We start from the raw sequence: 13,972 nt of genomic DNA on the forward strand, positions 1-13,972 counted from the left end.
TTTTCCATTCCAGGCTCAGATTAGATCTTGTATGCACTGTAGTCATTTATTAGTTAATAGAGCTCTAAATCCTACTTATAGTCTGAAATGATTTGATAGATTAGTGGAAACCAAATGATTTTGCCTGTAGCAGATCAGAATGAGAAAATTAAGAAGCAGGTCATAGTAAAATTTTAAGAGGCGTAGATACTAAAAACTGGATTATCTATGAAACTTTATAGTTGTTTTTAAAAAATTGAAGTTTTTGTACTTTTTGAGGGTATGGCATCAGTGCACAAAGAATTACATTATGATTTTGTAGGACTTTTTTTTAGTACTTTTAGCCAGGTCTGTTTTCATGATGATGCCTATGAAAATGCAAAAGAATCTTAAGAGTTTCTTTAGTTTTGACTTAGAAATTTAAAACTTGGAAATTTGAAAGGACCTGTCATATTTTAAAACTCTGCATTATACAGATACAGAAAAAATCCCTGATATATAATGTGCCCAACATCCTGGAGCTGGTAGTTGTCTTAGCTGGGTGTAGGGCTGTTTTCAGCACATACAGCTAAATCCTGTTTTGGTCCCCTTCTGTCTACAGTTAGAAGGTTTTGATTTGGAAATCTCATTTCCACTCAGAGCAGCAGGAACTTCTTTAATATATGTTCTTTACATAGTTTTGGAATTTTATATATAACTTTAGAACATTACAAAAAAATCATTGCAGTGCCTTCTCTGCTTTTTTGTAGGTTACTTGTTGAACGGATCTTTGCTCAATACATGGTTCCTCACAATTTAGAAACTACAGAACGGATGAAATGCTTATATTACTTGTATGCCACACTGGATTTAAATGCTGTGAAGTATGTTTCATATATCAAACTTTGTTCTTTTCATCTTTTGCAATATATTGGATTTTATCAAAAAGAAAGTACAAACACCTGTATTTTAAATTGTAATCTATGTAGTGTAAACATTATTTAAAGGGTTATGTCATAATATAATACTTCGCTATTTTTTCAGAAAGTACCACTTTAAACATGAGATTAAGCCATAAGCGATTGAAAGATAGAGCTGATTGACATGAAATCTTTTAGGATGAGTTTTCTATTCATATTGTTGGTGTCTCAAGAAACGTTGATGTACCTATTCTTTTTTGTTTGTTTTCCTAAGACATTAAGAAACATTCATGTTATGAAGATACTACCTTTTTATTCTCACTTGGTGTACTGATTTGCGTTACGGTTTAGAGCAGTAGGCTGCAAATTTTGTGCTGCATAGCCTGAGCAGCACCATGTTATAGTTTGACATAAGAGTAAGCACAAATATATATATTTTTTGTAGTTAAGAAAATACTTTTGGGTGTTTAGGTAAGATGGCATTGGGATGTTAGACATGGAAAAGGCATTGTTAGTCTAATCGAATCATACTAAGGGTTAGGAAATTGAGGTCTTAGAGATTTGCTTCAGGTTTTAGGAAATGTAGACCCCTAGTATTCCAGCAAATGTGGTTTACAAGTATTGGGGATTAAATGTTGAGAAATTGGAGAGATCTAAGGGACTGTATGTAATTTTCATTTATACCACTGTTTAATGAGACTTTGACTTCATTTTTTCCATGGAAATAATTTTATTTTCTGTTTATGTTTTATACAGAAATAGTGAGGAAAAGGTTGTAGAGGGGAGAAATACACCTTTTTTTTCCCCCTACCTGCTGTATTTCAGGCACTGGAATTTGTATTATGTATTACTGCTTTTGTGCTACTGTGGAAAAGTAGGTTGCAAGGAGATCTGATTGCCCACAAAGCTTAAAATATTTACTGTCCGGCCTTTTACAGAAAAAGCTTGGCAATCCTGGCTTAAGTGATATTTTTCCTGTTTTACATATGATGAAATGAATCACACAGATGTGACATTCCACACAATCACACAAGGAGTAAGAGGGAGTCAGAATTTGCACTCAATCCTACTTAGTTCCAAAGCTTATTTTTCCACTACACATAGTAAAATACATTACTCTCATATTTAATTTTATTTCTTGTAAACTTTTCTGTGGAATTGGAATATATCCTAAAATTGTTGATTTGTCATAGCCTAATTGGTGGCTCTTTTTCTCATGGCAAAATCAATTGATGGCCTCTTAAATTGGATGAAATATGGTATTTATATCATATTCAAAACAACCTATTGGAAATCATACTAAATCTAGACTTCTCTACTCAACCCCCAACTATCATTCAAGAGTAAAAATGAAATGTCACTTTTAAGCAAAAATGAAGAATATGCCAGTCCTACTTGAAAAAAATTATTAAAGAATAGCCTTGTTTTGGTAAGAAAGGAAATTAAGTCTATAAAGTAATAAAATTCAAGAATTTGAAACATTTCTATAAGTATAAATAATAAAGGACTGTAAAAACAGTAATAATACAGTTTTATTTGCAAGGGGTGGGAGTGTGGATTAAAAAGTAGGTAGCATGTAGGCCAGTATTTAGCCAGTACCATACACCACTGCAGTACTATGTGAGATTTCCTGACTGTCCCTGCAATCCTCCGTCCTATGGCCCTACCATGCCTGGGCAGGGCTGGAATGTCTCCAGGATCTTCTTCCACTGCCCATGGTTCTGACTGGTTGATGCCTGATGCCTTTGTGAAAAATTTTGACTGCAGGTGGGTCCTGTCAGATAACAGCATGTAAGGTGATAGGTAAGTAATGAGTATGAAGGTGTTCCAAGGTTCTTTTACCATATTAGTGAGGGCAGACATGTTGACTAAGTATGTCATAAGTGGGCATTTAACAGTTGCCTCTGAAAGCAGTTAAAATGTATAGCTTCCAAACACAGAGGAACAAAAAATAATTAATGAAAACTTTAATACCAGAAACAAGATAGAAAACAAGAAAAATAACACTAAATATACAAAGTATAAATAGTTGTTATAAAACTAAGCATGTCAGATATCACTCGTCACTTAAATAAGTATATTTGATTGAATTCAAAAGTGAAACAGTGCTATTCACAAGCGATACTTTGAAAAATAATGCCATTGAAAAGTTGAAAGTAAATTCCAATCTGGACCAGTACTCAAAAGGAAAGGCTTTGATTCTACAAAAATGGTTGGTGAATGAATGGGTATTTATCTGTTTTAAGATAAAACATTTAGGGTACATATATATCATTTTTTAGATGATTTTCACTTTAACCAACTTTTTGTGATTAGTTGACCAACTATTATACTTACCAGTATTTTAGTACTTTATCTGTGGTTGTTTTCTCCAAAATCCATTACCTTTTTTATTATGTAATAATAATAATAAATCACATATATATGTTATGAAGCATAGTAATAAAATAAAAATACCTATGAATCTATTACTCAACTTGTAAACTTTTCTCCCATTCATCTTCCTCCCAGAGGTAACCTCTACCCTTGTTGCCTGTAAAAAAATTTTTAACATGTATGTATATGTGTGTGTATATATGTATATCGCTCAGTAATATATTTTTGCTTGTTTTTGAACTTTATGAAAGTGAAACAACTGTGTATATAGTGTTTTGTGTCTTTATTCTGTTTCCAAGATTCATTCATAATATTATACATAGCTGTATCTCATTCATTTGACTGTGCTATAAAATTGCACTGTCATTAATCCATAATTTTATTCCATTATTTTGATATCAGAAATTTGAGTCATTGCAGAAAATGGATGTCTGTATTCTATTTTTATTTATTTATTTATTTTTACTATTTCAAATAGTGCCACTGTAAATACTTTTCAATTTAATATACACATGCAAGAGTTTCTGTAAGGTATGAATATGAGTTATTCTCAAATTTAGCTACTTATTCAAATCACCCTGGGAGGTTTAAACAATTGAAAACTAAGTCCTTCCTTCAGAAATAGTTACTTAATTTGTCTGGAGTGTAGTCTGAGCCTTTTGATTTTTAGAAAAGCCTTTCAGGAGATTTTAATGGGCCACCAAGGTTCATAATGACTAGTATATAGCTGGGAGTGGAGTTTCTGACTATGTGCCTTTTCATCATTGTAAACTAGTATCAAATTGTTTTCCTACATGATTATACTAGTTTATACTCCTATCAGTGGTTTATGGATTTCTGCATCCTCCTGTATATTATCAGACATTTAAATTTTTCCTAATCTTTTGAGTATCAAATTTTCTTATCTTTAATTTTCCTGAATACAGATAATATTGATCTTTTATAGTTTTTTGGTCCATTAATGTTCTGATTTCACCACACACCTCACTACTCTGTATTACAACACCTGTTCCTCTTTATTCATTTAAATTACATTCTAGCCCTGAAGTCATTTGAATATATGACTTCAACTTAGTTTGAAAGGGACTTAAAAATAGCTGCTTGTCGGGCATGTTCCTAGTGAGAACTTGTTTGGTTAGGATTCCTCTTATTTGTTGAAAGAGCTGTGTATTTTATTCTCTGACTACTTTTCTTTGGGGAAGACAAAGTATTTCTTAGATTTCAGACTTTTTATGTGAATCAGTTTCTGAATAAGCTCCTAAGTAAATGAAATATCTTGATTATTGAAAAAGAGAACAGTGTGTACTTCCACCTCTCACAAGTTCCCCAGCACTCCTATTAGCGACAGTAGTAGAAGATGGTATCGGGGTCTTCGTTGTGATCTTCTCTTTTATTAAACAAGTTTGCGTCTAGATAGTTTTGTACTTCTAAGTTCCATGGGTGATTTGTCAGTTGGGAGGTAAAGGTTGGAGGACAGGTCCTCTTCAACATTTGGACAGGCCACTGACTGAAGCCTGACGGTAGCTGTCTTTTTCTTTGAGTTGCTGCAAACTTGTGGTTTGGTAACAAGGAGAACTGTGGGAACTAATTGTATATTTAAAATGTCAGGTAACAAATATAAGAATATCCAGGCTGTAACTGGAGTTTTTATATTTACTTAGCAACAGAACTGCAATTCAGACTAATATTAAATAGAGATTTTTCTTCCTGTTGTAATATTGCTTCTCCTAGTATAACTGTTTTCCCTTTTTAGAGAATTATTTAGAAAGGCAATAAATAGGCGCAGATTGCCTTGCTAATTAATACAATTTTATTAAAATACTTGAAATGACAGTTCCTATGAACATGTTATAATACAAGTTCTTAGAGATGGTCACTTTCTGTTTTAAGCTATAACCATAATAGTTTATAATGGGCTTTAAAATAGCTTGACATTTTATCTTTAATGAGTAACTATAACAGGTAATTTCCCTTTTATTTTAAGTGAAAGCAAGCTTCAAAATCTAGGCCTTTCAGAAGTTAGAATGATTAAGTGTATAGGAAAGAGAATACATTGACTTTGGAGTTCAGAAGTAATTTTACAAATGACTACTACATTTCTTTGAAAATTATTTTAATCATATAACTCTTGTTAGATTTTTAGCCCTCTGGAGTATGAACATTTTGCTTTCAATGTTTATATTCTTAAACTGTGCTTATGAAAATTTGTAGAACTTAGTAACTTGAAATTAGTAAAGTATAGCTATTTAAAATGTAACTTCTAAGATGAAAATGTCCTCATGTTGCTTTGCCAGTACCATGTTGATGTGACTACTATAAAGGATTTCAATTGTCCTAAATTTGAACTGGTTTATCACCTTTAAAAAATCAAAAGGCATTTTTTGGCCGGGCGCGGTGGCTCAAGCCTGTAATCCCAGCACTTTGGGAGGCCGAGACGGGCGGATCGCAAGGTCAGGAGATCGAGACCATCCTGGCTAACACGGTGAAACTCCGTCTCTACTAAAAAATATGAAAAACTAGCCGGGCGTGGTGGCAGGCGCCTGTAGTCCCAGCTACTCGGGAGGCTGAGGCAGGAGAATGGCGTGAACCTGGGAGGCGGAGTTTGCAGTGAGCTGAGATCCGGCCACTGCACTCCAGCCTGGGCAACAGAGCGAGACTCCGTCTCAAAAAAAAAATAAAAAAAAAAATAAAAAATCAAAAGGCATTTTTCAAACATATTGTTAAAGGGGAGAATTAAAATATGAAACAGTGTTCTTTGTCTATTACAAGAAAAAGAGTTTTTTTATATGCATCTGTGTTACTGCTTTTTGGCAGTGTTTCATATGTATGGTAATAGAGGTTAATAGAAGTGTAGAATAATTGAAAACAAACTGATGAAAAATATTCCTTGTTTTGGGAGATTTCCTTAGAAAGTTTTAATTCTGTGGTTCTAATCTGTAATCAAGTATTTCATTAACATTAATTATTCTCTATATATTAATATAATATTGTTGTTTATATATTTTCTTTTGTACCTGTATAATTTTTTTTTAGATTTAAATTTCTGCCTGAGAACAATACAACTATTAAGAGAACATCAGAGTTTTTGACATATAAAAAGAATATTCACTTATAAATAATTCCAGACTGTTTAAAATTTAATTAAGATTTGTCTTAAGAAAAAGTATCCCCATTCTCTTATAACTAATTCTTCTTTTTATGTCTTTGATTCCATTTCATCCTGCCTGCTACAACACCTTATGCTGTCAGTTATTCCTTTATTTCTCAAGTTTGTAATTTATCTGGTTAATTCCTACCCTAATTCGACCACTGATTATTTCTTTTGATCCTGCTGTGTTATATTTGATTCCATTCTTTCCCTCTACATATTATCAGTTGCTTAGTCCTGTGAATTTCATCTCATCTCTGTCATCTCCTTTTATAATTTGAACCTTAAATTATATAGTTGTAATATTCTAGAAAGATTTTTATTCTGTTTTGTTATTTAAATGTGTATGTTTGTGTTTTTCAGAGCATTGAATGAAATGTGGAAATGTCAAAATCTGCTCCGACATCAAGTAAAGGATTTGCTTGACTTGATTAAGCAACCCAAAGTAAGAATTTTTTCTTCAGTGTTTTTTAAAACACAAGTATTTTAATTACTATTTACCATTGCTGCTACAATTCTGTTTGCACAAGTTCTGACTGTAGAAGTTAGGAGTCCTTGCTTAGAAAACTCTTAATTTTTAAGAAACTTATTAGATAGAAAGTGATAAGTGTTTACATCTGCAAAAGGTAATACCCAACATAAAACAGAGTGTGGGTCTCTGTACTCAAGATTAAAGTTTTTTGGTAGCTTTAAAATAAAGATGTAAACAATAACTCAGCATTATTGAAAGCATAGAAAATAGAAGGAAATTACACTTTATGTTGCCACTGTAAGATGTTCCCTACTTTTTTGTATACGCTTGTGGTTTTAGAAAGTTTCAATAATTATGTAATTATAGTTAGATATCTTGATATTTTTACTTAATATTTATGGAGATTTTAATATACTACCTAGTATTAATAATTTAATGGTCGTATTTATCCATTGGGTGTATCATATTTTATCTTTTATCAATCATTTAGAATGATTCTAGGGTTTTTTTTTTTCATTGAAATGTTGTATATAGACATGTAAAAGGCATAATTCATCTAAAAAGCAATGTGCCTGGTCATTTTAAATTGCCTTCAGAGAAAGCAAGAATATTCTTTTTTTCTTTTTCAGTTTAGAGTGCTCTTTCTCAATCTCTCTTCCACACATACACTTCACAGGATAGAGGTCAGTGGAGCAGTGTTGTTTTCATCTAAGGGGTGAAAATTTTCACCTTTTCCCTAGGCATAAATTCACCAGTTGCTCTACAAATAAAAAAAACTCACACCATTTGTTTGAGTGGTTTATAGTGACCCTCTCACTATTTTTTTAAACCTTCAGATCACTAGTAATAAGACATTTTGTACCACTTTTTTGCCTAATTGAAGCTTACATTTGAGTAATATTTTTGTTATAGACAAACTGTGATCTCTTTGTGTTTTATTGAACATAACCTTTTTTCTGTGATTATTGAGTATATTGAACCTGTTAAAATATGTTTTCCCTTAAAATAAATGACTTAAAACTAATTTAGTGATTTTGCTGTTTCCTTTCTCTTAAATCCTGTTAAATTAGTATGTTTTAGCCAATAAGCATGTTTCAGTTAGTGTCATAATGCGGTAAGTTAGTATGTTTTCGTTAATAATCTCTGGATAAAGTGCCTCTCTCTGCTACTTGGAGCTCTGTGTATTTACCTCTTTATGGCCAAAGATGTAAGAGTGTTAATTAAAAATATAAGGTGTTCTTACTTACATGTATATAAAATTATTTGTGTTTAGGTATTATTGAAATTGTAGTAGCATCCAGGTAGTATATTAAGTGTATAAATCATATGTTGAACAGCATGATGTGTGAGATTGTAATCAAATATAACTTTGTTTTTGATTATCACTGTTCCTCTAAAATTTATGTATTTAGATGGAGCTTCTTCATTTTGCCTGTTGTTAAAAATTGGGAGGGTCTTAGACTTTCCTGCTGAGTCATACATGAAATCACTAAATACAGTCGCAATTCAACTGGAATGTTTAATTCTCTTCTACAGTGTGGAATTTTCTTTTTGCTTGTTTTAAAATAATTATCCAGTTATCCACATTAAAGATGGAGTTCTCATTCATGTGTGGTGGGTTTGAAAAAGTAACAGAATGGAGGAGGATAGCCCACTACCGCTTCATTCCCCCCAAATAAAACAGTGGCAACAGAAATCTTACATGTTTCTAGACAGCTGTTTGATGCTTTAAATTCCAAATATTTGGGAATTATTTCTTGAACTTTATTATGGTTTAACTCTCAGTTGCTCTTAGCAAGCTCATTCTCAATAGGTATGGTCTGTTTGTATATATATTTGATTTTATTGCTTTCAGTTCAGTGTTTATTTAGCTCAGTACTTTAAATAAACTTGCTCAATGACTTTTTTTTTGTTTCTGTTTTTTGACATGTCAGTCACATCTTAATTGTCTTTAGTGTCTTCCCCATAAGCTTCATGACTATGCCTTACAGCTCTCAGGTCTAAACATTGTAGGAGTTTTCCCTGTTCTTTCAGCTCTAAAAACAACAACAGCAACAACAAAAACTCCCAAAATACCTACCTGTTCCAAGATGTAGTGCAGCTGTCTGATTTCTGTTTGGAGGCTAACAGGGTGAGATAAGACGTAATGAAAGTGGAGAAAGAGTTTACTTTTACCTCCTGTCCAGTTTATCTAGAGTTTAATAAAAATGATAAAGAAGGTGACAGTAGTGGTAAGAGCACAGGTGTGCAGCATTTAGTGGGTTATGCTTGTCTAATTTTTTGCAGAGTGTGATGAAGTTTTTTGTCAGGGAATTTTAATTTTGCATTTTTTTGTGTGATTTACAGACAGATGCCAGTGTCAAGGCCATATTTTCGAAAGTGATGGTTATTACAAGTAAGTTATTTTAAAATCTGTATAAAATGTAATTTTAATTGAAATATTTTATAATTTAAAGTGTTTCATGCAGTTTTGTTCTAGGCTATGATAATATAGGAATTTTAAATTTTCTTTAGTTTCTTATGTGAGCTAGAGCTGGAGAAAGAATTTAGTACATAAATTTATTTTTAAGAGTTTATTTAAATCATCATGTAAAAACTTATAAAAACTGAATCTGTTTGGTATTGCTTGTTCTAATGTGACTAACTGAAGCTAATTCACTCCAAGCGGAAATATAAAGGATATACCTAATAACTACATACATAACAGCTTCTTTGAAAAAATATTAATTTGCTTTTTTGCTTTAGGTGATGTTAAGTAAAATGATATTTCATTTAACAGTAAATACAAAAGGATTATATGGAACATCTCCTTTGTTTAGTGTAAAAGTAGGGAAAAGTCGCTGTTTTTGTGGGTCATTTGCTTTTCCTCCCACCTCAGAGGTCACTGTGTATAGCAGATGGACAGAGGGATAATCAGAAACACCTGGAGGAATGCTTGTACTGAGCTTCCACTTGGTAATAATGAAGAGATCTTAAGATGAATCTGAGACACCAAATATACCAAGATGTGTATGAAAGTAAAGACTCTGAAGATAATAGTAAACCTAACTCACTGGGTTTTGGATTAAGTAATGGGAGTATTAGAATGAGTAGAACTTTAAGACCAAATTCTCTTTCTGTCCTGGGAAAACTACTTTCCAGTCACCTGGATAACTTGCTGAAGCAAGTTGTTTTGTGCTATTCCTTAAAAAAAAAAAAAATTTGATGTTTAAAGAAGAGATCTTGCTCTTTTGCCCAGGGCTGGAGTGTAGTGGCACAATCATAACTCAAAGCTATCTTGACCTCCTAGGCTCAAGCCATCCTCCTGCCTCAGCCTCCTGAGTAGTTGGGACTCCGTGCATGTATTACCACACCCGGCTAATTTAAAAAAATACATATTTTTAGACACTAGGTCTTCCTGTGTTGCCCAGGCTAGTGCTGAACTGCTGGCCTGAAGTGCTGGGATTACAGGTGTGAGCCACGGTGCCTGGCGTATCACCTTTTTATAGTTTGGCTATGGATTCTGTCTCCTAAAAGAGGTCATTCCCTAAGTTCTTTTTTTTTTTCCTGTCAGTTTTCTTCCATTGATTCAGTATTTCCCAGATTCTGTTTCAAGGAATGCTAGTATCCTGCAGGTGTTAACTTAGTATTGTGAGAAAAAGGGATTTCATTGTCATATGTGTTTATAGAATGCTAAATTAAAGGAGTGTTCTTTCTCCCTTCTTTTCCCTCCCCCTGCTTTTTTTTCTGAAATAATAGGCCTTATTGTAGCCTTTATTATGATGCCCATCCATTATGAAGGGGCTGTAAAATAACACTTTCCAAAATTATTTGAAAAAATACCTTTTCCTGAACACTGTTAAACTCCATTGAACTACTAGTGATCTTTGGAACACAGATTGCGAAGTGCTGAACTAGCAGTTTTCCAGCTTGCCCTCAGGTGCTTATTATGTAAAACTTATAAAAACATTCCATTTATCTTCTATAAGTGATCATGTTTATCTGTTGTACTATAATGTGGTTCTCTTTCTTTGCAGATTTTTTTCTGTTATAGAAACATGAAAAGGTCATACAGAAGTATTTAGGATTAATTTATTAATAGATTCTTAACTACATTAAGTCATTTAAATATCTCACCAAGACATAAAATGGGATTTCAGAATTGTATGTGAACTTGAAGACTATGTTTACTATATTCATATTTTGGGATTCCTTCGAATTTCTACTAATCTTTTGATAGTCCAAAGTTCTGTTGTTGGGTTTTTTTTTTGTTTTTGTTTTTGTTTTTTGAGGCGGAGTCTTGCTCTGTCACCCAGGCTGGAGTGCAGTGGCGAGATCTCAGCTCACTGCAACCCCCACCTCCCAGGTTCAAGCAATTCTCTGCCTCAGCCTCCCAAGTAGCTGGGATTACAATCGCCTGCCACCACGCTGGGCTAATTTTTGTATTCTTTTAGTAGAGACGGGGTTTCACCATCTTGGCCAGGCTGGTCTTGAACTCCTGACCTTGTGATCCACCTGCCTCGGCCTCACAAAGTGCCGAAGTTCTGTTTTACAATTTCTGTTGTTGGAGATGCCATATTCTAGTCTGGCTCTCTACAACAGTTAAGAAGCCAGGAAAAAAAGATACCACAGTCAACATTTTACTAGCTTTCATAAGTATTTTGATACATAGACACATTAGCAGAATAGTATAAAAATCATTTTTGATTTTACAAAGATTCATTCTTTCCCATGTAGTAATGACTTACCCAGCAGTAACCCCTGGAATAGGTTGCTCAGTATATGTCACTGCTAGATAGCAAGAATGTATATATAAACTCTCTGGGTTGGTTTAACAATAAACAGGGAAATACAGGAAAATAGTTACTAAAGGTAAAACTTAGTGATTGATCTCTTAAATTGTAAGAGAGCAGTGTGTGCAGCAAGCTCAAGGGGACATTAATAAAATTGGCATTATTCAGGTTGACATTTGATGCCTTTAAATATTACAAGGGATTACTTGGAAGTAGCCATTTTAGTCTTTCATTGCGTATATGTCCCTTCACAATGATCCTGTTTTATATTTCTAGAAAATATATTTTTATTTGTGAAAATTGACTATTGAAGGTGTTTCACAATTTAATTTCTTAAACTAATCTGAATTTGTAGGTAAGGATTTTAAAGCAATAAAAGAAATGAAAACATTGACCTATTACTATTTTAAGAATTAAAAAAATTGATTTTAATTGAACTTTAATTTATTTTAAGGAAATTTACCTGATCCTGGTAAGGCTCAGGATTTCATGAAGAAATTCACACAGGTGTTAGAAGATGATGAGAAAATAAGAAAGCAGTTAGAAGTACTTGTTAGTCCAACATGCTCCTGCAAGCAGGCTGAAGGTTGTGTGGTAAGGATAGAAAAGAGCTAATGTTTGAAAAAGCCCCCAAATCTTCTTTATTGTCTCTCTCTTTTATAAAAGTAATGTATATTCATCATATAATTTGAAAAATGTCACATAAATAACAATGCAGATAAACTGTAATTTCTCTATAGAGACAATTACTGTTAATATTGTGGTATATGTCCTTCTATAAAGTGAGATTATATTATATATACAGTTTTGTACATTTTACTTTTTCATTAATTAGTCTTTTCTAGTATTTAATAGCTCCGTTGAAGACATGTACTATAATTTATTGAGTAGTCCACTATGTTACACATTCACATTTTTTCCTACTTTTTGATTACTATGAAGAAGAATATAATTAATATTTTTACACAGTCTTGATTCTTTCTTTAGGATAAATTCTAAGAAGTACAATTGCATAGGTTGACAGCTCATTTTTAAAGCCTTTAATATGCTTTGGCAAATTGTTCTCCAGAACTGAATTAATTTTATGCTAATCACCAGTAATGAGAGTGACCGTTTTCTCACACATAACAATATTGGTCAGTGTCATTGCTGGAAACAAAACCCAAGTGAAAACAAAAACACAATTATTTTGATAGTATTTATATTTGTTAGTCGCTATTCATCTGACCGTTTTTTCTCCTTGGGATTATTGGCCATTCATATTTATTTTGTAGGTTGTGTTTATAATATTTGCTATTTCTATAGAATGGTATTTGTCTTTATCTTATTGATTTGTGAGTTTGTCATATGGCATTTGTTAAGTTGCAGATTATTTTCTGTCAGTTTTAGTTTACCCTTTTTGTTTATTATGTTCTTTACATACCGTAGTTTCTATCTTTATCTAAGTAAGTCAGTATTTACCTCATGGTGTTTGACTTTGCTATCTTGCTTATGAAATCCTATTCTGTTATAAGTGAATGAAAATATTTATTGTTGTCAGTGATTCTTAATCTGTTAACTATGTACCTTCTGAAATGCTTTTTAGAGAAAGATGATTCTTGACTTCACCCCAGATCAACTAAATGAGAATCTTCAGAGTTAAATTCAGGAATCTGTAGTTTTAACAAGCTCTTCTGATAATTTTACTTCCTCAAGTTTGTTCATCCAGTGACTCTTGGTTTTATTTATTTGTATTTTTATCGTTTTGGAATATTTTTGATGTAATATATGAGACAGGGACCTTACTTTGATTTTATTCCAAATGTCTATCCAATTATTTCAATATGGTGTATTGACTAGTCTACCTTTCCCTGATTACTTGAAATATTACCTTTTTCATATGCTAAATCCTTAATTCAGTCTTTTTTTCTGGACTTGTTCCATTCTTATTGATTTGTTTATTCCAGCGTCAGTGTTACATGGTTTTAATTATTGTTGGTTCTTAATATTTTAACATAATGATTTGTTTAAATGTACTTTTGTAATCCTGAAAAAATCTGTATTACAGCGTGAAATAACTAAGAAGTTGGGCAACCCCAAACAGCCTACAAATCCTTTCCTGGAAATGATTAAATTTCTCTTGGAGAGGATAGCACCTGTGCACATAGATACCGAATCTATCAGGTATTTGTATATAAAATACTACATTCTCATTGCTGTTCATTCATTCATGCATTCAGGAATCGGTCATTGTTGAGTGCCTGCTATATACAAGGCACCAAACTAGATACACATCTGTGTGTATTGTGTACTCCTCTGTATATACTCCTCTGTATATATCTCTATT

The 13,972-nt window shown here is 32.6% G+C and overlaps 1 protein-coding gene across 7 annotated transcripts in view; it reads left to right on the forward strand.

The window, feature by feature from the left end:
• Nucleotides 1-13,972, forward strand: part of PDS5B (PDS5 cohesin associated factor B) — a 180,887-nt gene that overhangs the window by 100,153 nt on the left and 66,762 nt on the right. For all 7 annotated transcript variants that reach the window (XM_007960096.3, XM_007960102.3, XM_007960100.3 and 4 more), the window contains exons 13-17: nt 729-842; nt 6,766-6,847; nt 9,221-9,269; nt 12,101-12,240; nt 13,694-13,809. In XM_007960096.3, coding sequence (XP_007958287.1) covers nt 729-842; nt 6,766-6,847; nt 9,221-9,269; nt 12,101-12,240; nt 13,694-13,809 — 501 coding nt within the window. The remainder of the gene's footprint in view (nt 1-728; nt 843-6,765; nt 6,848-9,220; nt 9,270-12,100; nt 12,241-13,693; nt 13,810-13,972) is intronic.

Source organism: Chlorocebus sabaeus, chromosome 3, assembly GCF_047675955.1.
Source record: "Chlorocebus sabaeus isolate Y175 chromosome 3, mChlSab1.0.hap1, whole genome shotgun sequence".
Classification (NCBI taxonomy): Eukaryota; Metazoa; Chordata; class Mammalia; order Primates; family Cercopithecidae; genus Chlorocebus; species Chlorocebus sabaeus.